The sequence below is a fragment of the Hippopotamus amphibius genome, chromosome 8, assembly GCF_030028045.1.
Source record: "Hippopotamus amphibius kiboko isolate mHipAmp2 chromosome 8, mHipAmp2.hap2, whole genome shotgun sequence".
In the NCBI taxonomy this organism is placed as follows: domain Eukaryota; kingdom Metazoa; phylum Chordata; class Mammalia; order Artiodactyla; family Hippopotamidae; genus Hippopotamus; species Hippopotamus amphibius.
Window position 1 is genome coordinate 263,522 of NC_080193.1, and position 25,922 is coordinate 289,443.

Here is a 25,922-nt window from a genome sequence, read left to right on the forward strand (position 1 = left end):
GCGGCGGCGAGCACGGGGACCGCTGCGGACAGAAGCCGGCGGCGCCGGGCAGAGGATGAGAGACAGGCGGGGGGTGCGCGGTGGGCGCAGCTGTCTGCAAAGCGAGGGCAGTGGCTTTGCAGGGAGCCGCCTTGGCCAAGGGACCCGGCGGACCCCGGAGCCCGCGCTGGGAAGACAGCGGAGGGGTGCTCTGTGTGTCAACGATGCCGTGATGAAAACGAAGGAAAAGGTGGCAGTGAAGGGGCGTATGGAAGGCTTCCTGAGAAGGACGCGTATCCACATCAAAGCCGGAAAGGCAAACCCTGAATGTCATCAGGAAGAAAGATCCGGCCAACCCGCAGGAGGGCCCTTCTACCCAAAAAACTGGCCAGTGCTTCTCAGTGTCAGCATCGTCCAAGTCAAAGACAGACTGAGGCGCTGTCCTGCACTGAAGGAGAGAGAACTGGGTGCGATGAGAGGCCCGAGCTGTCCGTTGGCGACAGTGGGCGCCCGCCACTGGCACCTGCCATCTACCTCCACAAAGGTTAAATCTCCTGCTGCCGCAGCTGCTGACTGCCACTGCCCCCCTGAAAGGTGTTGGGGGTGGGGGAGAGAGCCGAAAAACTGGCAGAACAGGTCTTTAGATAGTTAGATATTTTCAGGAGCCAACTTTATGAGCCCAATTCTTGTATCTCCTCGTGTCTAGAAAAACACTAAAATCCTTCATGGTGACCACTGCACCTCTTGACTAGCAGTGATCTTCTGTGAACAACATGTGCTCCATTGCGTGTTTTCCCTTTCACCAAAACCACATACATAGGGTACTTCCCCTCTGCCTCTCAGGAACAGTCTCTCAGCGCTCTCTGGGATGCTGTTTCCTGGGCTGCAGCCCTCATTTTGCCCCCAGATGAAACTCGCAACTCTCACATTGTGCATTTTTTTTAAGTTGACAGAGCTCAGACAAGGGTTATTAGCAGGACACTTGGTAAAATTCAGAAGAGGTCGGTAGATTATTTAATAGTATTGTATCAATGCTAATTTCATGGTTGCAGTCCAGTTTAGTGTGGTTAGGTAAGGTGTTAAGGCTGGGAGGAACTGGGTGAAGAATACTGGATTCTTTGTTCTATTTTTTCAAGTTTGTAGCAAGTTGAAATCATTTCTTAAAAAAAGGGGGGGGGGGGTGCTGCAGGTGACTAAGCTGGAGGCCTACCCAGGCCCTTCCCTCCCTGCCTGTCCTCTGCTTGCTGGGCTGCGCCAGGGGTCAGTACCAGGCACCCCACAGTGGGCACCAAGCCCTTTGAGGGTCTGGCTCCTGGACTCAACCAGCTGCCGGCCTTGCCCAGTTCAGTCAGAGCCCATGGGAACCCCCAGTTCGCCACGCTTCGTTACTTGGTGAGGTGGGAGCCCCGCCTACACCAGTCAGACCGGACACCTCAGCCCCGCCCACTGCAGCCAACTTCCACTCGGCCTGGCACCAACCGGGTGACGGACAAGGACCTCACCATGGGACCTCCCCACTGTCCCCCACCTGGCTGCAGCCTCAGAGTCACAAAGATCGACACCCGGAAGCTGGAACTCCAGCCCAAGCTGGGGGAGGAAACTTTTCCCTCTGGGCTCCCGGGTTTCCACCTCAGCCTGGCTCACCCATGAGCCAGGTCTCAGCCAGAGCCTGGATGATGCCACCTGGTGGCAGATGAGACCAAAAGATGGGACGTTGGGGGGGTTCTCTGCAGGCAGAAGACCAGGAGCCCAGGCCCGACAGGATTAGACCTGAGGCCCCCTGCGTGCCTGGGCTGGCCGTGTGTGACGTGCCTCTGTGCCTCTGCGTCGCTCAGCCCCACACCTCCAGCCTCCGTGCCTGCACGCCTCCGCGCGGCCATGCTGGAGCCGCAGGACAGAAGCAGCTCATCCGGGAAGCGGCAGAGTCCCCTCTGCCCAGGAGAAGAGACCTAAGTTGGGGACTCAGGGATCAAATGCATCTGGTGACAAGCACAGAGGCCTTTCTGGGCATGTCAAGGGCATTTCTAGGAGACAGCCAGGGTCCCAAACCCACCTAACAGCACAGCCCTCGCTCCTAGACACTGCCCTGGGCAGGGCCAGCGCTGTGACTCTCAGCTTTAACATCTACCTGGCCTGGGCATCGGGATACAAGAGAGGAAGGTCCTGGAGCTCTGTCCCAACAGGGAGACACACAAGAAACAGTCCATCAAAACGCACAGAGCGTCGGACAGCACTTTCTGCTACAGAGCAAAGCAGAGCAGGGACCAAGGTGGGGGAGACTGCCTCAGACGACTCCCGGGACTTCAGCAAAGGCCTGCGGGATGCGACAGGGAGTGCGGTTTGGGCGTCTGGGGAGGAGCCCTTCAGGCAGAGGGGACAGCGAGAGCAAAGGCCCTGGGGCAGGAGCCGCAGCAAGAGCCGGGGCAAGTGAGGCGAAGGCGGGGGTGCCAGGACCCCGAGGGCCACCTCACCCTCACCCCGCACCCTCCTGGCCTCGTGGCTCTGCCTCCCCACCCACCTGGAGACGAAGCGACTGTCACTGTTTTCCCCCCAAGCCTCGGGTTCCTCGCGTGTGAAGCAAGGTCACCATTTTTCCATGTTGCTCGGGCTGCCGTGACAAAGTACGCGTGAGGGACTTAAACAACAGAAATGTATCCTCGCAGCTCTGGAGACTGGACGTCTGGGGTCAGGGTGTCGCAGGGCCCTGCTCCCTCAGAGGGCTCCAGGGGAGGACGTGCCCCGGCTTCTCTCCCAGCTCCCGGGTTCCCTGGCGTGACGCGGCCCAGCTCCAGGCTTCACAGGCGTCTGCCCAGGGGCCCGCCTGTCCCCGTGTCCACCTTTCCCCACTCGTACTGGATTAGGGCCACCCTAACGATCCCATTCGATTCTGACCCTAACAAGGCCACATTCTGAGGTACTGGGGGCTGGGATCCCATATAGCTTTGAAGGCGGCACAGAAAGCCCGTAACATTAGAACCACGTCTCGGACAGCCCCCTGCCTCGGGGCCCCAGGCTGCTAGGAGCCGAGGCAGGGGGGTCAGAGGGGCCCGTGACACGTGTGGGACCTCTTCCCGTGCAGGCCCGTCCCTGGGGCAGTGGCAAACATCTGAAGGGCTCTTCAGACGGCTCTGTGCCCAGTCCAGCAGCACCCCACAAGGGCAGCCATGCCTAGCCAGGGCGGGCGCTGATGTGGAGACCCGGTCCATGGCACGGGGTGGCCTGCTGAGGCAGAGAGAGGGGGTTGGCAGTGCCGGAGCGGGAGCCTGGCTGGCCATGGCGCCGCGGGACACGTGTGGGTGGGGGGCACAGGCTGTGTCCTGTGGGATCCTTGCCATGCCTGGCTGTGAGGGGTGGTGAGCAGGAAGGGAGAAGGGATGGAGAGGAGGGCTGGGCACGGCCAAGGTCCACACCCCACCCGAGCTGTCACTGAGCTGAGGGGCCAAGTCAAGGGTCAGCTGCTGAGGTGGAGGGAAGCCCTGGTGTCAGCCCTGGACACAGGACTGCCCAATGCCTGGTCCCAGCTGGGGACAAGAGGTCCAGGGTGCTTGCCCAAAACCAGGGCCCTGCGGTAGGACAGACTCCACCTGCCCTGCTACCTGAAGCCCAGCCCTTCCTGCCACCGCCTGGCCTCCGCCGTCTAGCCCGTGTGCACAGTTCCCCGGGGCTCCCGCTGCACCCGCGTGAACTTGCTTCTGCTGCGGTGCTCAGGAGGCCGTGAGCGAAGGGGGGACGTGGAAGAGCCCTGCACCAGGGTCCGGGCCGCGGGAGCTCCTGGGGGCTCCCGCACGGCAGCTCCGGTCGTCCTGCCACAGAGTCAAGGGCCTGGGACGCACCGGCTCACCATGGCCTCAGAGTTTTATTATCAGCGTCTCACATTCAAGCACAGAGTCCTGTGGAGTTTAACTCCCTGGGAGAAGGGAAATGGCAGGGGCAGCTGTGTCCCCACCCTGAGATGGGCCTGCCCGGAACCCGTGAACCCCCCTGGGCAGGCGGAGACCTGAGAGCCTGCTGAGGGGGCCCCACGCACGGGACCCCCCCCCCCAGCGCCTGCAGAACCACTGGACCCACCCAGCAGGCTGTGCCTCTGCGATGGAGAAGGCTTTCCTCCTTCCAGACGTGGCCAGTCTCCTCTCTAAGAGCAGGGATGATGGTCAGGAACTGGCTGCGCCCAGGAGAGGAGGGGCCGCTTTGAAACAGACGTGCACTCATGTCTGAACCACCGCAAGACTCACTGGGCAGAAGCACGTGTGGGGGTGAGAGCCACACCTCTGTGTGTCTGGCTCGCGTGGGTGTGCATGCCTGAGCGTCTGCGTGTCTGAGCACGTGTGCACACGTCTACTGCCTGTAGTGTGCGCGTGCGTGTGTGTGGTGCGTGTGCCTCTGCGCACGGGCGGGGAAGCACGGCACACCTGGGCCCGCCGCACACCTGGCCACGGGCCTCTGTCATTTCCACTGGTACAGGCTGGACCCTGCGCTAGACACGGGGCCGCAGACAGTGCACACACATCAGAGGGTTCTCGCCCTGGCGGGTGCTGGCCGGTCACGGGCAGTACCTGCGGCAGGGCCTCCAGGGAGCCCCGGCCACACCCGGGTGCGGGTTAGCTCTGCAGCCTGAACGCGTGGGTGCTGGTCTCCCAGCGGGAGGGGTCTGTGCCCAGCATGCTGCGCTCTGTGAAGGTCACGTGCCCTTCTGCGTCCACGAGGATGACCGTGTTGGTTCTGAAAGAGAGCGTGGGGCCGGTGTTCAGCCGAAGCCCTTGGCCCCCTGCGTGCCAGTCAGAGCCCGAAATGGGTCAGATCAGAGGTAGGAGGGGCCTTGCTGGGCACCGGCCTGGTGCAAGATTGGTCACAAAGAGCAGCAGCCTCAGTCTTAGGGGGCAGAGCATCCCCTCTGGGGCATCAAGGCCCTGAGCCAGGGGCCCCGCTGGCCCACGCCCAGCGCGTCCTATCGCCTCCTCCCTGAAACACCCCGGGCCCCCCTGCCCGCCCTCAGCAGCATAACCCCTGACCGCCCACCACTCGCAGCAGGTGGGCCCTGGGCGGACCCGGCACGTCCCTGCTCAGAACCCCAGGGCTCCCAGCACCACCACCAGGGCTGCCCAGACACCCACAGCGGCTTCCAGACAGGGTGGAGGTGAGGCGGAGCGGGGGAAGGCAGGTTCCTCCAGGGTCAGGAGGGCGCACTGGCGGCCGGCCTGTCGTACCTGGTGCCGTAGCCTGGGCAGCGCACGCACACAGCCGCGTACTTGCTGAGTATGGGCTGCACCAACTCCCTGCCCTGGTCCTCGATGGCCGGGTCCGGAAGCTGCCTGAAGGACAGAGGAGGGGTCGCCGCTAGCCACCCCCCACCTCTCCCCCAACGGCCTGCCTGCAGCCCCGTGGCACCTGAGGAGCCCGCCAGCCTCGGACGGGGGCTGGGGGAACCACAAGGGCTGTTCCCGGCATCTTCCAGGTCAAGGCCTCGAACGTCGCCCAGCTTTTCACTCAGGGCTCCACTGTGGGGGCCAGGCTGTGGGACAGTGACTGCCGCCCGTCCCGGTGCTGGGGCCGCCAGGAGCTGCCCAGGGCCCAGGGACACAAGCGTCTGGGCTCTGTCCGGTCGGAGGCGTGCAAGCCCCGTGGAAGGAGGACAGCAGCCGCCTCTCGGAGCCGGAGCCACGGGGCAGGGCGCGGGGGTGGCACTCACGCCTCCTCGTTGTTGAGCACGTCCAGGAGCTGGGCAACCAGGGCATCCCTGGGGAGCGCCAGGCCCCGCTCCACGGCCTCCAGGAAGAGCTGCTTCCCAAAGCACAGCTTTCTCCAGGGCGTCTCCAGCAGCGCGTTGCTCAGCCCGTAGGTCCCTGCAGGACGGATCGGCTCGGCCGGCGTGGGAAGGCGGGGAGCCGTGGCCCGAGCTCCACCCGCCCACCCCTTCCCTACGTGCATCTGGCAACTTGCCAGGCTTCAGGGGCGGGGGATCGGAATCAACGGCAGAGGAAGGTCCATCCCTAAGTCGGGGGAGCCTGAGGGGGGCGTCCACTGAGAAGGTCGGGGCTGGGAGCACCGCAGCCTGAGGCCAGGAGGCTGCCCACTGGGGCCAGCCCGGCTCAGGGAGCACGCCCACCTTGGGACGCCCTGGGTACTGGCTGGGACCCCGGCTAGGGGAGCCGTACAGGCTTAGAGCAAGTTTCTCAGGACAAGTTCTCAAGAAGAAGCCCGGCCTCAAGGTGGAAAGGCCCCCAGAGCCTCTTCTCGAGAGGCAGCAGGGGCAGCCAACCTGGAGCCATGCGGGCTGAAAAGATGCCCTGAGGACAGAGAGCCACCACCCTCCGCTGCTGCCAGACTCTGGGCCAAACCTGACGGGACTCCGGCCACGCCGCCAGCTACGGCATCGCCGCACCATATCCATCAGGCACCTGGCAGCCATGTGCAAAGGACAGAGCAGGACCCCCACCACGCACCACACACGCGTCCACTGAAAATGCTGCAAAGACCTGAACATAAGAGCTAAAACCAAACAGGGGCAAAGCTACACAACCTCAGGTTAGGGAATGACTTCTTAGATATGACACCAACAGCACAAGCAACACAAGAAAAAAATGCATGAATTGGACTTCATCAGAATTTAAAATAATGTGCTTCAAAAGACACCAAGAAAGTGGAAAAAACCCACAGGATGGGACAAAATATGTGCAAATCATGTATCCAACAAGAGACTACATACTATGTAGAATATATAAAACAATTCTTACAATTCAATAACAAAAAGACAACCCAATTTGAAAAGGGGCATAGGACGTGCACAGACGTCTCTCCAAACAGGATACACAACTGACCAACAAGCACGTGAAAAGCTGCTCAACATCATTAATCATCAGGGAGATGCAAACCGAGGCCACAGTGAGACCACGTCACACCCCAGAACGGCTGCGATCTAAAAGTCAGACAGTGACACGTCTTGGCGAGGATGGGGCGAGACTGGAACCTCCTAAGTGGCTTCTGGGAATATAAAATGGCACAGCTGCTTTGGAAAACAGTCCGGCAATGCCTCCAAAGGTTAAACTGTTGCCTCATCACCCAGCAACTCCACTCCTAGAGACACATCCAAGAGAGTTGAAAACACATTTCCACATAAAAACGTGTAACAGCAGCGTTTTCCACAGTAGCCAAAAGGTGGAAACAACCAAGCGTCCTTCAGCGATGACAGATAAACAAAAGGCAGGAAAAAAAAATCCACGTGGTGGAATATTATTCAGCCATGAGGGGAACAGAGCCCTAACTAACTCACCCTACAACATGAACGAATCTTGAAAGCGTCACCTAAAGGGAAAGAAGCCAGACACAAAAGGCCACGTACTGTCTGCATCTGCCTATAGAAACCGTGCAGAATGCGCAACTCCACAGAGACAGAAAGCGGACGAGTGGTTCCCAGGGGCCAGGGGCAGTGCCAGAGGGCGTGGCTTCTGGGCGAGGTGATGAAAATGGTCTGGAGTTAGATTTTGGTGACAGTCATGCCATTCCGTGGACACGGTAAAGCGAATGAAGGCACGCTCTAATGAGTGAGCCATGTGACGCGGCTGTATCTCAATGGAGCTGTTATTCTTTTTTTAAGTGACTTGGATCAGGCCCTGCAGGCTCAGGAATGAAACAACGGGACAGAGTTGAAAAGAATTCCTCCCGGCAGCGATTCAGCAGAAAAGAAGCACCTCCAGTCGCAGTGGAGGGCATCACGGGGTGGTTTCCAGATGCTTCCACAAAGGCCACAGAATTGGGGAGGGGGGTCTCTGCAGCCTTTTGTGCCTTTTAGTTTCCAGTTCTCTGCAGGCAGCCAGGCGCTCAGCGCAGGGGGACGGCCGCCTAACCTTTGGGCCGCCTGACGGGGACCAGGGGAGGCCCCGAGGTACGTGAGTGGCTGAAAAACAGCCCCAGGAGAGAAATCGGCAGGGACCCCGTCCCTGAAAGTACTGGAATCCCCACAGGAGCAGGCCCACCCTTAGCCAGCAGCCAGAGTGGCCTCACCTGGAGCCAGGACGACAGGTTCACGTGCCCCCCGGTTTCCATAGTAGCAAATGACGTCTCCCTTCTCCGTGCTGCAGACCGGAGGGGAGATACAGTCAGACGGGAGCCACGGGGCAACCCCCCCCTTGCTGCCCAGCAAGCCCCACAGCCCAGGCGCCAGCACACGGCCAGCACCCTCTGCGCAGGCGCACCTGTCGCTGAGCTACCTGCCCCCCGCCCCCGTCCCGCACCTCTCTGCGTGCCAACATGGGCCTGGCCACACCCCGACTGCCACTCCCCACGTGGCCCCAGCCTCCTGCAGGATCCCAGCAACCTGACTCCTGAATCTCAGGGCCAGGGCTGGCGCCGGAGGCTCCGAGGCCCGCACTCCCTGGGGGACCTGCTCCTCCCGCCTCAAGGACAGGAGCCTCCACTGCCTGCCCTGCGCTTCGCTGGCCCACCCCACCCCGGGCGGAGAAAGCCCCGGCCCCCGTGTCCTCTGGTGGCAGGGCCCATGGGTGGCTTGGACAGCATCACTGCCCTTGGCGACTCCAGACGGCCCGGAGCCACCTGCCAAGCCCCTCGCAGGACTCGGCGTGAGCCTTGCTGCCCTCCCTGCCCGGCGCCCAGGGGTGCCGACCACCACGGGCCCGGGGTCTCCACACCCAGCGGTGCCTGCACCACCCTCTCCACTGGGGGCACCTCTGCCACAGACCCGGGGAGGGGGCAGGGCGGAGAGGCCGGCGTGGCCCGGGTGCACCCCGGCCCCGCTCCAGCTCTCCCAGCAGGAGCTGGCGACCCCCATGCTTCCCACGTTCCCACGACAACGGATCTGGAAGGGGCTCAGCGCTCAGGATGCTCCCTGAGCCACCAGGGGCGACACCTCCGGAGAGGATGCCACAGACGCCCCGGCTCCCGCCGCCTCCCAAGCCCACAACCCAGCCCTGCGCGGCGCCCGAGGGCCACGGCCCCACCCGGCAGGCCCACCTCAGGTCGGCCGCTAGGAGGTTGAAGCCGTTGTACAGGTGGCCCTCTGCGGAGACCTTCTTCAGGTAGGACAAGCTGTCCATGTCCGAGGTTAGAAACTGGGTCACGAGTTCACCTGCAGCAGGGGACACACGCCCATGGCTGGGGCGGCAGGACTGAGCCCCTCGCCAGCGGAGACTGACAGCCCCCCACGGGCTGGCCACACCTCGGCAGCCTGGCAGCCAAGCAGGTCGGCACCAAGAATTCTGATGTTGAAAAAATCTCCTGTTGGGCCCCCACGTGGAAGTCCAGCCGGAGGGGAAAAGTCTTCAGTGGGGACCATGTGTGTCCACCAGACAGGCAGCGACCATGACAAGGCAGTCAGGAGCCGCGCCGTGGCCACAGGTGCGAGCCCCGTGGCCAGGCCGAGGCTGGCTCCCGGCGCTGGCAGCCAGGGGGCCGCAGGGCCCCTCCCCCCGACCGTCCCTCCAGGTGCCCCCAGCGCTGGGAAGCCCCCACCCCCGTACCTCGGCCCCGGGCGTCCGGGTCCAGCCGTGGCTGCAGGTAGTTGGTGAGCGCCGCCAGCTTGCCCCGCGTGCTGACGCCCAGCCACGTGCCGCCCTCCTTGCCCTCCTCCAGGTCCAGCCCTGCGGCAACCACAGCGTCAGCACCGGCCCAGCAGCCCTGGCGGCGGAACGGGGGCCAGAACCCTGCGGGCCGAGGCAGCCCCTGGGGCCCACAGGTACATGGGAGAGGCCCTCGCCCGATACGACATCCGATGCCCCTGGAGCCCCTGGCCCCTCCGCAGCACATCCTGGCGCCTGGGTGGGCGCTGGGTTGGGGGCACAGCACCAGCTCCATCTCGGGAATCGCTGCAGGCCCCAGCCCTGTGTCCTGATCAGGTGCAGGAACACTGGCCGTCCTCCCCGGGCAGGACCTGGCTCTCGGTGACCCTTCCCTGGGAGCCCCGCCCGCTACAACCCTCCACAACCCCGGGTCCTGCCGCAGGGCCGGCAAGGCCGCTACAGCCACAGGACAGCGTCTTCCCAGGCCAGAGGGGCATTTCACTTGAACACTGGGGTGGAAATGGCTGTCATTAACACATTATTATAACAATAATAAGTTATAACAGTAGAAGAATTAAAATAGTAGAAGAATTAAAAGTCACAAAGATCTGAGAGGTAAAACTGTCCTTATGTGTCCAAGGCAGGGCTGTATGTGCAAAAGATCCAAAAGGAATCTACAAAAAAAAACCCTCCAGGAACTAGTAAGTAAATACAGGCAAGAATTGGAAACTTAAAATTCAATTATTTATAACAGCACTGGATGGTTTTCGAAACACTTAGGAAAACGTTACAGGAAAGCCGTGTGTGCTGAGGGACGGACCGACGGCAGGCCTAGTTAAAGGAGACTCCCGCGGTGGAGGGGACAGTTCTCCCGGAGTGTGGCCAAAGGCAGCCTCCTGCGCTGCAGGTGGGAAGGAAACGGGTGCGGCCACGTGGACGGGAGCGCGGCAGGCAGAGGCTGGGTCCCGGCCCCGGCAGCGCTCCCCACCCCCCGCCAGACCCCGCCTCCGTCTCCCCGCCCCACCCCCCCACGCAGCCCCACGGCCCGACCCCCGTCCACACCAGAGGCCTTCGCGGATGCCCCCGTAGAGGCTTCAGGCTCCGCAGGCAGGCGGAGGGGCCCCGGCCCTCGGGGACAGGGGCCGCTCCCTCCAGGGGCCCCCAGCGGGGCGGGCGGCTGTGGCCACCTCCTCTCTGCCCCTCGGGCTCCTCGTCGGCTCCCCCGGCCCCGCCAGCCGGGCCCCTGCTCCCCAAACTCAGGCCGCTCTCCCCGGGGCAAGGGGGGCATGCCCGCGACAGGATCGCGCGCGGACACACGCACACCCACGATGCTGCAGGGGGACGGCCTGGCCTCACACCTCGCAGGAGACCGACCGCAGCGCACCGTGGATCCGGCTGCCTTCCCCCGGGGACCCGGCCGCCGGAAGCCGCGTGGACGCGCTGGGCGGACGGCGGGACACTCACCGCTGAGGACCTCGTTGTTGTCCCCCCAGAAGTCCGCGGCCCTGGACGGCCGGTGGTAGAACTCGTCCCGGTTGGCGGCCAGGATGAGCCTGAGGAGAGAGCAAGGCGGAGGGTCGCTCGCGAACACGGAAGCGCCACGTGCCTCCTCTCGTTACCAAGACAACGTGCCTCGGTAGGCAGCGACGTGGGCAAGTCCCAGAGAGGATGGGGACAGGCCCGGAGGAGGAGACGGGCGGGCGGCTGCCCGGCTCAGCCCAGCTCGTCCCACCGCCCGTCAGTCGGACACCCCGTGAGCCTCCCCGCAGCGCTCAGGGGCTCCGAGGCCGCTCCGGCCCGCGTTCTGGGGGGTCTCTGGGCGGGCGCCCGTGAGGACGTCTCTGTGTTTCACGGGTATTTTGTATTATGAATCAAACAGGTATTTCTTTGGCAATTAGAAAAGATGTCGGTGTTTTCAGAGCCCTGGTTTTGAGATTAAAAAAATGAAGTTTCCGGTCAGCTCTGCCATTTAAAATAACTACGGGCACAGACGGTGGAGGGGTCACCCCGCGGGGTCCCATAGACCCCGGGGTCTAAGAGTGGCCACCGAAGGACACTTTGAGCACCGGCACTAAGAGTGGCCACCGAAGGACACTTTGAGCACCGGCACCGCTGGCAGGCGCGCAGTGGGTGTGAAACAGAGTTCATCAAGTCAGTGGTCAGAGCCTCAAAATCTCCAAAAGTACTGTTTGCAGCCACTCATTCATTTCGTGAACATCAGCTGGTGGTGAAACGCGAATTAACAAAGACACTCACAAAACTGAAGGCAAAAACCAGCGCTATCCCCACCCCCAGGGCCCTGGAAGCACCCCGCCTGCGTGCACGTGTCACCACCCCCGCCCCCCCACCCCCCGCGCCTCCCACGCTCCCTGGCCACAGGCGCCAGCACCGTCAGGGACCGACCTGGAAGCCTCAGCACCCTTGGGCACCCGTCCAGCCTGTGACCTGGCTGTCCGTCCACACAGCTGGCTCTAGGGCTGCGCCAGGCCGGGGAGGAGGTCGCTGTCCCTGACACAAGCTGCAGCCGCTCACAGAGGGGTCCTCTGCGTCTCCAGCTGCCAGGCCCTGACCTGGACCCCACCCCCTGCCCCCTGCCATGCCTGCCCTGTCCCTCTGGGACCCAGTCCAAGACCCATCCTGGCAGAAGCTGGCCAGACAGCAGTCAGGAGGAGGACAGCGCCATGTCCCCGGTGGGGAGGCTTGGGCCCCCCCAGAGGGTAGGGTCGCTCCTGTGGCAGGATCGAGCATCCTCCTCTGGGTGCCCCGCACCCCTCCTCTGCCTGCTCGCCTGACCCTGCGGTCGGCCGGCACGGGAGGCCACGCCTGAACCAGGCGAGCGCCGTGGCGGCTGGTTCCCATTCTTGTGAAGACTCCAGAAAGGACACGTAGGGAAAAGAACAGAGCGAAAGAGCAGCGCCTCTGTCCTCTTGCTCCAACTGCCCACTTCCCGACAAGAAGCAAGGCGGCTGCTCATCTCCAGGAGCCTGAAGCGCTGGCTTGCGTTCGTCACAGTCGCTATTTAGCTGAACGGCTGGTGGGCACGGTGGTACCCCGGGGAGGCTCCAAGCGAGAGGAAGCCCCTCACTGCCTGCGTCCGAGTCCAGCGCCAGCCAAGGTCCACCGCACCTCCGGCGGGAGATCAGCCAGCACGGAGCGGCTCCACGGGCGGTCAGTCACCACAGCTTTGCTCAGTCCTGGCCACTGAAACCCCTAATTCCTCGTCGCCAACAGGACTCCTCACCCTGCTGCTGGGGGTGGGGGGGGTGTCGGACACACCGTCTGGGAGGTGGGTCTAAGCACAGACAGGGGAGGGGTCTGGGCACAGGCAGGGGAGGGGTCTGGGCAGTCGGTGGGGGGGGTCTGGGCACAGGCAGGGGAGGGGTTTGTCACCATCCCGGGGGGTGGGTCTGGACACAGTCGGGGAGGGGTCTGCACACCCCGGGGCAGGGGGAGCTTGGCAGCAGTGACGGGTCATGGACCAGGGTCCAGTGAAGGCACCAGTAGTGACAAGCCCCACAGAAGCTGCCCCAAAGGGCAAAAAAGCTGGCCCAGCAGTCTGTCCAGAGGGAGGCCAGTGAAGGCATCCGCCCGTGGGTCTAAATGACATTTTGACAAAAAGGGTGGTGGCGCGCCAGCCATGACCGCGTCCCCCCGACGGGAGTGTGCCGGCCTTCTTTGCAACCAGACATCCACACCACGCCCGCCCGTCATCTCAGCCAAGGGCTCAGCTTGGGGCGGGGTCTCCGCGGCTGCAGGGCTCAGGTCCTCGAAGCTGTGTGTCTGCGGCCCCTGGTCTCACCTGCCATGGCCGGGGTCCCTCACCTTCCGGAGGCCGCCCTCAAGCTCGGGCCGCGGGCGCCTCGGAGGGCAGCACCTTCCTCCTGGAGGAGGGGCGCGTCCCTCTGCGGGCCGCCCCCGCGAGGTCGTGCCCACCCAGGACGCCCCCGCCCCGTGAACTCGGGGTCCCCTGACTCGGGACTGTCATCATGTCAGCAAAAGTGCTGGGCAGCCTGGGGGGGGGGGGCGGGGCGGTGCAAAGGCCGGGACCACCCACGGGTGACCCCAGGAGGGCGCAACACCCGTGGGCGTGGCGGGGGCGCCGCCTGGAGGGCAGATCAGGCCCGGGGGCTCCTGGGGGCCGTGTCTGGCAGCCGGACATGCGGGCGGAGGGCTGCCACGGCTGGAGGGACGGGCGCCCCGGCAGGGAGGGCGGTGGGCTGGCGACCTGGGGGCGGGGTGCATACGAGGGGTCCACGCCGGCCACGGCCCAGCGCGGCACCGAGCCTGAAGCCTCTCCGCAGAGGGGACCCCGGGCTGGGCGGGTCCCGGCGGGACGCCAGGCTCCCCCCCCCTCCACCCCGTCCCGCTCTCGGGAGGCTGGGGGTGACCCCGGGGCTCGGCGGGACCTGCGAATTAGAACCACGGACTGGGCGGCCGTCGGGCGACGCGTGCTCGCTCGTCGGGGAGGATGAAAGCCGCCGCCGCCGGCACGGGGGGCACGGGGGGCGCCCCGCTCGCGCGCTTCCGGGGGCTCTGCCGCAGCTGCGGCTCCAGCTCTGCCGACAGAGGGCGCCGGAGGGACGCTGCCGGGGGCGGGGCTCCGCTGCCGGGGGCAGGGCTCCGCTCCCGGCTCTGGGCGGGGCTCCCCAGCGACACGCCCCCAGACGGTGGCCGACGAGAGGGGCCGACTTCCCGCAGGGGGCCGGCAAAACCCGGACGCCCCGCGTGCCCTCCGCAAGGCCTGGGTCCCGGGCCAGGGCTGGAGGACCCCACAATATCGCGGGCCAGACGGTCCCTGCCCGAATCACGGTGCCGGGGTTCTGCCCACCGGCTCGCTCCGTCAGGGGCTGTCCAGGCCCAGCCCCCGGCCCCTAGCCTGGCCCTGCTGCCCAGTCCCCTGCAGGAAGGGGACGCTGGGCACCCTTCGTTCCCCGTCCCCCGGCCACACGTCAGGCAGCAGTGTCCGGAAACCCAGGTGGAACGGCCCGGTCTTCCCAGCAGTCGCACTAGTGGCTCCTTTGTGGCTGAGTCACCTCCCAGCCTGGCGCTCCGCGTGGATGAGGTCGGTGTGATCCCACCCGGGGGCCGGGGATGAAGGGGCGCAGGGCAGAGCCAGGGGTCACGGGGAGGAGGGGACACCAGACCGCGTGTGGCCCCTCCCTGGCCTCAGCCTCCTGCCTCCTCCAGATGGTCCCCCGGCTTCCCTGACCACCCCCCCACACACACACTGCCCTCACCACCCAGGCTGCTCACTGGCCACAGGCTCCAGCCGCCCGAGCCAGGTCTCGCTCCCTGTCACTCTGTTCTGCTGCCACCTGATCCCGCCAGAGGAGCAGGGCTGTGCCGGACCCACGTCACTGCCCCACGCTGCCCACACGGCCACCTTCAGCGGCTGAGTCTTAGCGTCTTGGCACATCGACTCTGGGTCCCTGCCCACACAGAGTGGCCGCCGTCGCACAGGGCGGAGCGGGGCCTGGCCTCTGCCCCCCACCCCGCACACGGAGCCCACACGGCACAGAGGATGGCGGGTTCCCGGGCCCAGCACGACCGCGGGCGTGGCGTGAGGGGGTTACCTGTACGCATTTTTGGAAACAGGGCGAGGGTCGAACTTAAAGAAGATGATGCACATAAGTCCCTGTGGGGGCGTGGCCACACGTGTCACGGGGTCTGCGGGAGAAGGAAAAAGGAGTTGAGTAAGTGGCAGACAACAGGACCACCTCCCGAACCTGCCACGCTCCCTCGCCGGCAAGGAACTGGCTCACGACACCCAGACCCTCGCTGGACAAGCGGGCCGTGTGCCGGATACCCTGACGTGCGCCCATCTCAGTGAACACACTCCCGGGTGCTGCCCAGACGGTCCCCTGACGCCTGTGGGCCCTGGGTCATTGGCAGTCGCTCCCAGTTCTGGGGTCTGAACTGGAACCTCTCCGGTCACAGGACTCACAGGTGGACATTCCCACACCAGCCCTGCCTTCGGAGCCAAGCCAGCGTCGTGCGGCAGGCGGGCGTGGGGGCTCCGGCCACTATGTACAGAGACGCCGAGGAGGGGCCGGAGCCCAAGGCCAGCACCACAGACACGACCGCGGCTCAGCACCACGTGGTAGCTGCCCAGCTCACGAGGCCTTCCAGCACCCCACCCTCCACTCACTCCTGCTCACTGACCTGGCCGGGGTGGGTGGTGGGGAAAGGACTCTCCCTGTTGGCTCCTACAGGCCCTGGAGGGACCCCCAGCACTCAGCCCCGTGTTCCTCGAGGCACAGCTGTGGTGAGGGCCTCAGAGGGCCAACCTTTGCGGCTGTGCAGCTGGGCCGCTGCTGCGGTGACGAGCGCCGTCTGCAGGACCCCAGGGTGCTAGGGGACGTGCGCCATGTGAGACGGGCTGCCAGCCGCTGGCCCTCCCGGGACACTGGGCCACATGCAGTGCCGACATGGAAGGGCCCTACGCAGGAGGGGTCCCCGAGGTGACGGGAACATGCTGGGTTCCCGCCCCTGGGTGGCCTGGCAGTGTCCACTGGTGGCCGTCATCCCAGGAGTGCGTGACAATCCCAACACTGGCAGGCAGACTGTTGGGACCGAGCTCCCTGGTAAAAGCGACTCAAGACGCTTGAAAGAACATGAAAAATCTTAAAAGCCATCAAGAGCCGACAAGGTCGTGCAGGATTTCGCCAACATCTCAGGGAACACAGGAACCCAGACAGGAAAGAGAGCATAGCACAGCGGCCATTCCTGCCACGGGGCACTGGCCCATGGGGCAGACTGGGCTCTGGTGGCCTCAGGGGTGAGGGAGACGGAAGACAAGGCTCAGGGCCGCCCCAGGACAGGGACCTAGGGTCACGGGTGTATCCACAGCCACCCTGGGGCCACAGGGAAGGCACACAGAAGTGGGGGGTGGTCCCTGAGAAGCTCCACGTGCAGAGCCAGGGCCACGCCGGGGGGGCCAGGGACGTGGTCTGAGGGGCACCTGCACTGGCAGTGCCCCGGGCTCCGGACAAACCAAATCTTTAGCCCAGATTTCCAAGAAGTCTCACAAATAATTTCAAGAACAAAAAGCTGTACAGCAGAAAGAACCACATAATGAAACAAAGCACCACAAGCAAGAACCAAGGACCAGCCGGAGTCCCGCACGTCCCATAAAGCAGCCACTCTGAGTGCAGGAGAAAGGCGCTCGGGAGGATCCGCAGGGCGAGGACGTGACCACGAGCAAACCGGGAGGGCGGGCCCACCCACCCAGCACATGAAAGAGCCTCTAGAAACAAAAGCCCCGAAAGCACGACGTACAACTTGCAGAGAATTTTGGAGACGATTAAACACAGAGGATGAGACAGGTCAGTAGGATCACCCAGAATGCAGTGCAGCAGCAGGAAGCAGGCTGGGCGTCCCAGGGCCCCGTCCTCCCACCTGCCCCATGCGGCCGGCGGGGCTCCCGGCACCTGCGACGCGACCAGACTCCAGCGTGGAAGATACAGGTCCCCCACCCCGAGGGAGCTGGTCTCTCCCAGACACACGGATGCTCCAGGCAAGGTCGGCCAGTGCCGCCTGGGGCAGCCAGGCTGGCCGAGGTCAGTGGGGGAAGCCCTGCTGAGACCCCACCGCCCGCAGCCCCTGCAGAACAGAGGGCTGCCTCAGCGGGAACACGCCACTCTGGGCCGTCAGAGGAGGCCAGCGTGGCGGCCTCGGCCTGCCATGCCACCCCCCCTCCCCCGCACCCTCAGCCCAGGCTGCACGCCCAGCGCTGGGTGAGGCCGCCCGCCGCTGCTGCTCACAGGCCAGACGCAGAGCCCCCCGAAGTCAGCTGCAGGACCCCGCCACCCTAGCTGGCCCAGCTGGGTGGTAGCCAAGCCCTCCAGAAGGTGGTGGCGAGACGGCTCCGTGGTCACAGGAAGGCTGCTGAGAGGACTCCCGGCAGCTTGTCGCCGGAGGGGTGGGCACAGAGCCCGGGGCCGCGGCCTTGGTGAAAACGCGGTCATTGGGAGGGAAGGACCAGAGGAAAGCCAGCCCCTGGGGAGGGGACCATCAGGAACTGCCTTTCTCTCCAGTCCCTCACCCCCCACTCAAGCCAGGCCTGCTGCCCGCCAGCCCCTCCCCGCCCCGCTTCACCCCCACCACGCCCAGCACCCTCCCCTGCAGGTCCCGTGGGTGCAGGGCCCTTCTCCCACTCTGCCCCTGCCCAGACCCAGCCCAGAACGCCAACACCTCCCTCGGGGCCTGGCGAGTCCTCCCTGACACCCTTGCTGACGTCTGGGGCTCCCGGAGAAAGCCCTGGACACGCCACTGCTGTCCCGTCACCTGCCCGGGCGCTCAGCCTCTGGGAAATGCTCTCCTCCACTTCCCAAGGCTTCCGGGGCCGTGGAGTGGGAAGGTGGGGACGGGCGGTTTCAACGGGTCCCGCTGCTCCAGGTGAGCTCAGGGCTCCTCCTCGCCAGGTGACACCTAAGCCTGTCAGGAGACGTCACCCCGAAGAGCACCTGGGCTGGCAGGTACAGGGCGGGGGGAGGGCAGAAGCGCGCCCAGCTCTCTTGTGCCGTCCCCCGCCCGCCCGTCCCCGTCTCCACCTGGAGCCTGGGGTGTCCGCACACCCACGGCAGAGCTCTGCAGGTCCTGGGGCCGCCCCAAGGGCCGGGCGGCCAGCGGCAGAGGCACGCAGGAAGGTCCCGGGGCCTGACCAGGAGCCTCACCCGTGGGCCTCGGCGACCACAGGGTGCACGCCCGGAGGTGGGCAGAGCCTGCGGCGTCAAGCATTGCGGGAAGCCGTGCCCGGCCCGGCAGGCGTGGAGGCCGCTACGGTGACGCGCACATCCCGCCCGGGGTGCGGGCGGCAGTCAGGAGGCATGCGCCCAGCCTCTGCAGGCGGGGGGCTCCCACCCACCCCCCTCGCTCAGCCCCACGGCGGTGAGGGCGGCAGTGGGGAACGCAGGCCAGGGAAGCAGGGCTCCCCCCTGACGAGGAGGGACACGCTGACCTGGAGGAGGCTGGGCCCCGGTGCCACAGGGCGAGGGGGACAGCTGGGGGCCCTCTTCCCAGGCCGGGCACATCCTGGACGGGCTGCTCCCTCGCCCCAAGAGCTCGGGCGGTGCTAGAGGCCACACGGGGGCTCTCCGGGGGCACCTGCTGGCAGCCCTCGCACACGCCGGGCCTCCCGACCCCCGCACCGCTCCCAGGATGCCCCCAGCACTGGACCTGCCCACCCGCACCCCCGGCACACGCACGCTGCTCCAGCCACGCCACAGGAACGCTCGGCAGCCCGCGGGATCCTGAGCCGCCTGCCGACGCTGCCCAGGCGTGAGCCACCCCCGGGAGAGCGAGCGCGGGGCAGCCGGCTCAGTCCTGGCCACAGGCTTGCAATCACGGTGCCCACATGGGTCTCGCTGGGGGTGCCGCCTTACCACTGCCCCACACACAGGGTGCCCCTAGGGAAGGAAGACCCCAGACGGTGGCCTGGGCTGAGGGGGGAAGCAGACCTAGGGACCTGCCGGGGCCAGAGCGTGCAGGCTGTGAGGTGGCCAAACAGCCTGACAGATGCCGGGGCGGCTGCGGGCGTGGCAGCGGGCTCCTGGGCCTGGGGGCAGAGAGAGGCCGTGTGTGTCACCCCGGGGGGGAGGGGCGGGCACATTGTTCCATGCTCCCCACGAGGCCCTGGAGGGAGGCCCCGCCCATGGCCCCACGCATTGCACGGGTGCACACTGGGTCACGTGCGAAGGACCCCATCGCGTCGCCTGGCCGTGCGGTCCGCCGTCCCCCGGGGCCAGTGTCCCCCGCCCGCCCGCCGCTTCTCAGGACAGGTGCACCCGCCTTCCACCCTTGCTGTCCAGTCTCCACTGTGCGAAGCAGCACGGTGGGGCCCAGAGCACAGGCTCTGCATACAGGCTGAGGACCTTCCCGGGACAGACACCTAGAAGGCGGACTCACTGGTCAGGGGGTGACGCTCTTAGATGAGCACGCCCGGCCGACTCCCTCCAAATGTCTGGCATAGGGGCGTCCAGCACAAGGGGACCCGCCACTGCTCCCCCATCCCTGCCACGGTGGCAGGAGATGCCTAGGTGGTCTGCTGGCCTCTCCCAGTGGCCGCCGGCATGCTAAGCCCAGGATCCCAGCCTCTGTCCTGCAGCGTGGTGGCCGTGACGCGGCCTTCAGAACCCATCTGCCTTTCACAGCAAGTCCGCCCACCTGTACTGTCCAGCACTCGCCCTCCTCGTCCAAACGAAGCAAAAGCCCCTGTCTCTTAACTTCCAGGTGTGGCTGCACCTGGGCTTCGTTCTCGGATGCGTCCAGGGTGTGCCTCTGTGGGAGGCGTGAACCACAAACCCCCACGTTTCCCGGCAGACAGGCGTCCCCTGTGCACCACCACTCAGCCCCTCGGGCCCTGAGCTTCAGCACATGCTGTGGTATTTGGAGGGTGAGTCTCCCTCTTGGCTTTTCACAGAAGCTTCTCAAACTCTGACCGATCAGGGCACTCCAGGCGCTGTGGGGCACCCGGGTCCATGAAGTGACACAGGCAAGGTAGTCTGCAGCCCAGAGCTGGAAGCCAGGCTGTCTGGCCGCAGCGGCGTCCACTCACCTGAGCAGCACGGGATGGAGTGGGGCCCCACCCACGAGAGCACACCGCTCGGGGCTTGTACAAAGCAAGGAAGAAGCAAGACTCGAGCGTGGGGACAGGAGGCAGGGCAGGCCACCTGGCCAGAGGACAACAGGGACCTGCAGGGAGACGTCTGGGTGCTGGTGACAGTGTCCACACCCTGATCTGGATGGCGGCTGTGTGCTGGGTTCACTCTGCATCACCCCTGGAGCTGGACGCTTAAAAGCGAGTGCCCTTCTGGCAGGGAAAACTGGATCACGCACCCAGAAAGCTGCCCGTGAAAAGAACGTGGACAGACTCTGTCACCCTTCCCCACCGGCTTCCAGTTGTTATTCCGGGGCGGGGAGGGAGGGCTGAGGCAGGAAGAGTGGTTCACGGGAGACCGGACAAGGTGGACCCAGCCCCGGCTCGGAGCTCCTCAGAACAGGACGCAGCAGCCGGGCTGCGCCGAGTTCCGTACAAGGACCCACACACGCAGCTGACCGCCAGGTGGGGCGGGGCCCTGCACCCTCGGGGAGCACCTCCCTCTGTCAGACGGCGGGGAGCACGCTGGCCAGAGGCAGCGGGCGAGGGTGGGGGCGCACGGGAGTGAGCGGGAGCAAGGGGGCCTGGGCCAGCGGGACGGTGAGGCCCCGGGGTCCTGGCAGTCGGTCTCCTCGGCTGCTCCTCAGGGCCCTGGCGGGGCGGGGGGAAGGGGGAGGGCCGGCGGGGCGGGGGCCACCGAGCCCTGGAGTCGGCGGCCCCACGCCTCACCTGTGCGGGAACGCGGTCAAGGCTAGCCAGCCTGTCCGTCTGGCCTTGAGCCGAGGAGCCGGGCACCCCCCCACCCCCTGCGGGGTGGAGCTGCAGGGCAGGAGCTGCTCTTTACAAGGGACCGGTGACGCCCCTCAGCCTGCCAGCAGAGGAGGTAAACGCAGTGTCGCTGTTCCGGGGCCTTGGCTGAGAAAGCCCTGCCGTCCTAATCGTTCGGAGCAGCTGGCCGCCCCCCCAGACACCGCGCCCTCCTCCCCACCCACCACCCAGGACTCCACAGTCTACTCTCTGCCGTCCGGCTGATAAGTGGCATTTCACCGTGACACATTTTCTACGGCGAAGCTCTTTCCTGAGACCTTTGAGATGTTTTAGGAGCACGAATTCAGCCTCACACCAAGTGTCATTGTCCCTTCAGGGTTCAAAAGACCAACACAAATGAGGGGCACGGTGAGCCACAGCGCGCTCGGGACGCTCCGCACCTCGGCCCCTCCTGGCAGGAACACGGCTTCCCCGCGAGCCAGGGGCCAGGCTGGCCTCACAGCGGCCCCCTGCGGCACGCGTGGTTAATCGGGGAGGAAGGGCGCAGTCCCACCAGCTCCTCAAAAGAGGGTGGAAGCAAGTACTTATAGTAGGCGCAGTCCCTAAGACCTGGCAGAGGCACCCTGAGTACCAGCGCACACCAGGAGGCAGGGGCTGGCCTCTCTACTTTTAAGTGTGTATCCATTACTTCTGCCACCTAAGAAGAAAGTCGAGAGGGGAAAAAAAAAGCTGCATCGATACCCTGAAAAGAGAACTCAGGGGTCCAGGGGCGACCTTGTTCTCGCACAGCCCATCACCAAACCCTGAAGTCTGGACAAACAAACTGTCCTCAACACCAGCTGACGTGCTGCCCGAGGATGGACCCAGTCCTCGCACATCTGGGGTGTCAGGGACGACTGCTTGCAGCAGCCTGCCCGGCCTCCCTGCCCTGGGCCACAGACGGCCTCAGCAGCAGCAGTACCCACAGGCGGGCGCGTGGGACCGGGAGGTGCCTTCTAGAGTAAGTCCCCACAACACCACGTGTGGCTACACCCAGGGCAAACATGATCAAAGCGACAGCCCAGAAACGGAAACAAAAAGAAAACGGGAGGCAGTAACATGGCTCAGGGCCTGGGCAGCGGGGCATGGCTGACAGCCGGTGGCCTGGTCCGGGGGTCTGCATCCTGCAGACACACCAGTAACAAAGCCACGGGACTGCCGGACGCATGCTTTTGAAGTGAATGGTCAGGGGTCCCAGGGGGTGGGAGCGCCAGGACAACACGCTCCTCCCACTGGGAGCCCTGGGAACCTGGGGAGGGGGGAGCAGAGGCTCTGCTGCATCCACCTGCCAACACAGTCACCCCCTCCAGAGGCCTCACCCCACTCAACAGGTCACCAGACGCAGGAAGGTCCTTGGGAGAGGGGCTCAGGAGGAGAGGCCAGCCCCGGCTCTGAGTGACCTTGGGAGCACCGTCGGCCCTCAGTCTGAGTTTTCTTAAACGTGAATGGTGTCTGGCCAACAAACACTTGCCTTGAAAGGCGGCCCAGAAGACTAAGGAACCAGCAGCAGAAAGCAATTCCCAAGAGCTACCAGCTGCAGGCGCCCCTCACAGCTCCATCCCTGCACAGCTGCCGCATGGAAACAGCAACAGCAGGACAGCAGGGCAGGCCTGGCTGACCATGTGACATCCCCAGTGGAGGACGGGCGGTCGGGGGCATGAGCCTCAGGGACTGGTCCAAGGGCAGACGGCGCATGCCAAACCGGTGGCCCAAGGCAAGCATGGTAGCTGCTAGGACTGGGAAGGGGCCTTAACGTCCAGCAGCTACAAGGCTTTGCCCTGGGTGCAGCCCTGGCCAGTCCCCTCCCCTGATGCCCCGGCGGGGGGGTAAGTTCTGACTACCAAGTCACCCCAGGGAGGCTGTGTCCAGACACACAGATGACCTGGCACTTGCCGCCTCCCCAGACAGACGTCAGCTGTCACCAGCAGCAGGGCGCAGGGAGGGAGCGGCGTGACTCAGGGCTCCGGGGCCGACTGCCCGCGCGTGGCCCACCCGCCCTCGCCCTGCGGTGACCGCGCAGCTACCGGCCGCTCAGCGTGCCCCCCGAGGGACACCAGCCCTGCCTGCGAGGCCCGCGCCCCATCCCGGCGGGGACACGGGAAACGCCTTCCAGGAACGCGAGGGACGCTCCGTCGGCCGGGGTCGTATTGGTCTCCCCAGACCGGCCGCGGGATTTGCATTCACCGCCTCGAGCGGGGGAAACTGAGGCAGGGCCGGCGGGGCGGCCGCTTCCGAGTCCGCGCCCCGCGCCCCGCGTCGCGATCTCCAAGTCCGAGCCCCGCGGGGAGCGCCGCCCGCCGCCCGCCGCCCGCCGCCCGCCGCCCGCCGCGCACTCACCGCCGCCGCAGCCGCCGACTTCCGGGTGCCGCGCCCGCGCGCCGCCGTCGCCGCCCAGGCCCCACCCCCCGCCGTCTGCGCGCTCGCCATTGGGCCGCGCGGCAAGGGGCGGGGCGGCGCGCCGCAAGCTGGGGAACCGTTGGCTGCGCGCACCGTCGCTCCGGCCTGCACCTCCCGGCGCCGCACCCTCGGGGCTGCGCCCGGCGCCCGGCGCCCGGCTGCGCCTCGTGACCCCCGCGGCCTTTGCAGTTCGCCCGGCCGGCCCGGACGCCGGCCCCTCGACCCTGCCCTCGCGGAGACGTCACCTGCCCGGCCCAGCGGCCGGCGCTGCACGGGGCCCTGCTGGAGGCTCTGCAGGGACGCTCACAGGTGGGGCCCTGCTCGCCCCTCCCCGTCTGCCCAGTCCATGCCTCTGGACTGGCCATCTTCCTCATTGCACCCCTTACCCCCGACATCCCTGCCGCGCTCAGGACAGACCCTGGACCGGCCACCGCAGCCTTTAACCCACCTCGAGGTGTTCAGCAGGGCCGGTCCCAGGATGAAGGGCTGCCGGCCTGATCTGCACCGGGTTGCAAGTGAGCAGGAGGCTGGGAGGGGGCCCTGACCGGAGCCCTTGCAAGAGCACGGAGGCATTCACGGGGCTCCCCGCCCACACTGGCCTCTGGGCTGTGTCTGGGGTCTGAGTGCAGAGAAGGTGGAGAGTCAGAGGCCCAGGACTTGCTCCAAAGTGGGCCCTTAGCGACTAGTTATATTACGGTTAATAACAATGCGCTAAGCGCTGTAAACCCAGCGTTCCAGGACACAGCTTTCATTTATCCCATTTTACAGATGCAAACATCAAGGCTCAGAGCAGTTATGTGTGTCACTCAACGTCAAAAGAAGGTGGCAAGTGGCAGTGGCTCCACAGCCCTGCGTTGAAGACGTGGGTGCTCTGATCCTTTCTTGGAGCACTGACACCCTGTGAAAACTGGGGCTCAGAGAGAGCAAGGGCCTGGCTGTGAGTAAGCCCAGGCAAGAGTTGAACCCAGACCTGCAGCGACACCCCCAAAGGCCCATCCCACCCCACTCTTTTGCCATCTCATCTGTGTTCCTCCTGGAACTCAACAGAAGCCCTTTGCAGGCATGGAAGCCGAGGGCTCCTGACGTCCAGCAGCGGCAGACCCAGCGAGACACTCAGTCGTCCCTCCCGCCATCTGGCGAGACAGTCCTGCTGGGCAGGTGCCGGTGATTCCCCTCCTGGCAGCTGGATCATGCAGTCCAGCCACGAGGTAGTGGTGCTGGACAGGCAGGACCTGGGGCTTGGAGGCAAGTGATCACGCCCAGGGGATGGGGCCACAGCTGCAGTGGTCTGCCCCAAACCACCGGGCCCCATGCCTTAGAGGAGTGGGACACAGATTGGCCAAGCCCTCATGAGCAGTGCTGCAAGGGGTTCACTGCTACCGCACCTCTAAATACATACATCCAGGGGCTTCCCTGGTGTTCCAGTCGTTAAGACGTCACCTTCCAATGCAGGGGGTGCGGGTTCGATCCCTGGTCGGGGAGCTAAGATTCCCACATGCCTCGCAGTCAAAAAACCAAAACATAAAACAGAAGCAGTATCATAACAAATTCAATAAAGACGTTAAAAATGGTCCATGTCGAAAAGAAAAAAAATACATCCTTAGGTGGGAAGCTCATTACATCGTGTGGTCACCCTTTTGATCTTGAGCCTCTGCAGCAGTTGGGAAGTTCTTCCTGGCATCCTGCTGAAACCTTTTTCTCCCTGCAGCTTTCCTCACGTGCCCCAGGGATGGCTCTTCGGAGCTGGTCAGAAGCCAGGTAGAGAGGGTGGGTGGGAGGGAGGAGACCAGACCCCTGGGCCCTGTGGCAGTGGGCTGGGGTAGAGGCCATCTCCCCTGCGCTCGGACTGCTTCTGAACCCCATCTGCAGCCTGGGTCACGGTGGGGCCTCTTGGAACTGGCATTGCCCACCCTGACCCTCCGTACGCAGCTGGCGAGCCAGCTTGGGGGCAGACAGGTCTCTGGAAGCCTGTCAGGAGGGGGGGGGGGGAGAATGGGGGGGGAGGGAGGGAGTCCTCGCTTGGGCCGATTTTGGAGCACCGTTCTCCCCTTTGCTCCCTCAGCCCCTCTTGCCGCTATCAGCATGTGTGTGGGAAAGCGGTGCAGCTGGGCCACGAGGTCACTGCGAGCGGAGGGGCTGCGAGAGGACCAGGGCCCAGTGCCCTTGGAGAGATCCACGGGGACCTTCGGGCTAATGAAATCCACTCCTAAATACAGGAGCGCCTCCCCCCCGCCCCAGTGTTCTGGAGAAGGACCCTTCCTTCTGCCCACCCAGAGCTTCGAGCAACGTCCCTGTGCCAGGGTGCCAAATGGCTGTCACCTCCAGTGCTGGTGTCACTTCCAGTGCTGGTGACACCGGTGCCAGTTCCAGTCAGTTGGCTGTGGCTGCCTGGCTCTGAAGGCTGCTGGGGTTGATTTGTCACGTATGCTAGGGCACAGCGGGACCCAGTGTGGTACCAGGGGTGAATTCTGGCCCCAGATTTTCCTTTGCTTTCTTCTGACCAAGGAACTGTTGGGTGAACACAGTGGACCCCTGACGTGGGTGGACAAGATCTGAATCCCACCCCCACCCCCCCCCCGCCGTGAGCATGTGGTGAGCCGTGTGGTTCTGTGCAGCCTTGGAGAATATGGGGA

The 25,922-nt window shown here is 65.0% G+C and overlaps 1 protein-coding gene across 1 annotated transcript; it reads right to left on the reverse strand.

Moving 5' to 3' along the window:
- Positions 1-3,816: 3,816 nt before the first annotated feature.
- On the reverse strand, positions 3,817-23,260 carry TANGO2 (transport and golgi organization 2 homolog). Its single transcript, XM_057745882.1, has 9 exons — positions 23,230-23,260; positions 15,062-15,155; positions 10,953-11,041; positions 9,450-9,569; positions 8,944-9,058; positions 7,978-8,048; positions 5,666-5,819; positions 5,184-5,288; positions 3,817-4,698 (listed from the first exon to the last, which is right to left on the reverse strand). The coding sequence occupies exons 2-9, from the start codon at positions 15,115-15,117 to the stop codon at positions 4,578-4,580; spliced, it is 831 nt and encodes a 276-aa protein (XP_057601865.1). The 5' UTR covers positions 15,118-15,155; positions 23,230-23,260; the 3' UTR covers positions 3,817-4,577.
- Between the last annotated feature and the right edge of the window lie 2,662 nt (positions 23,261-25,922).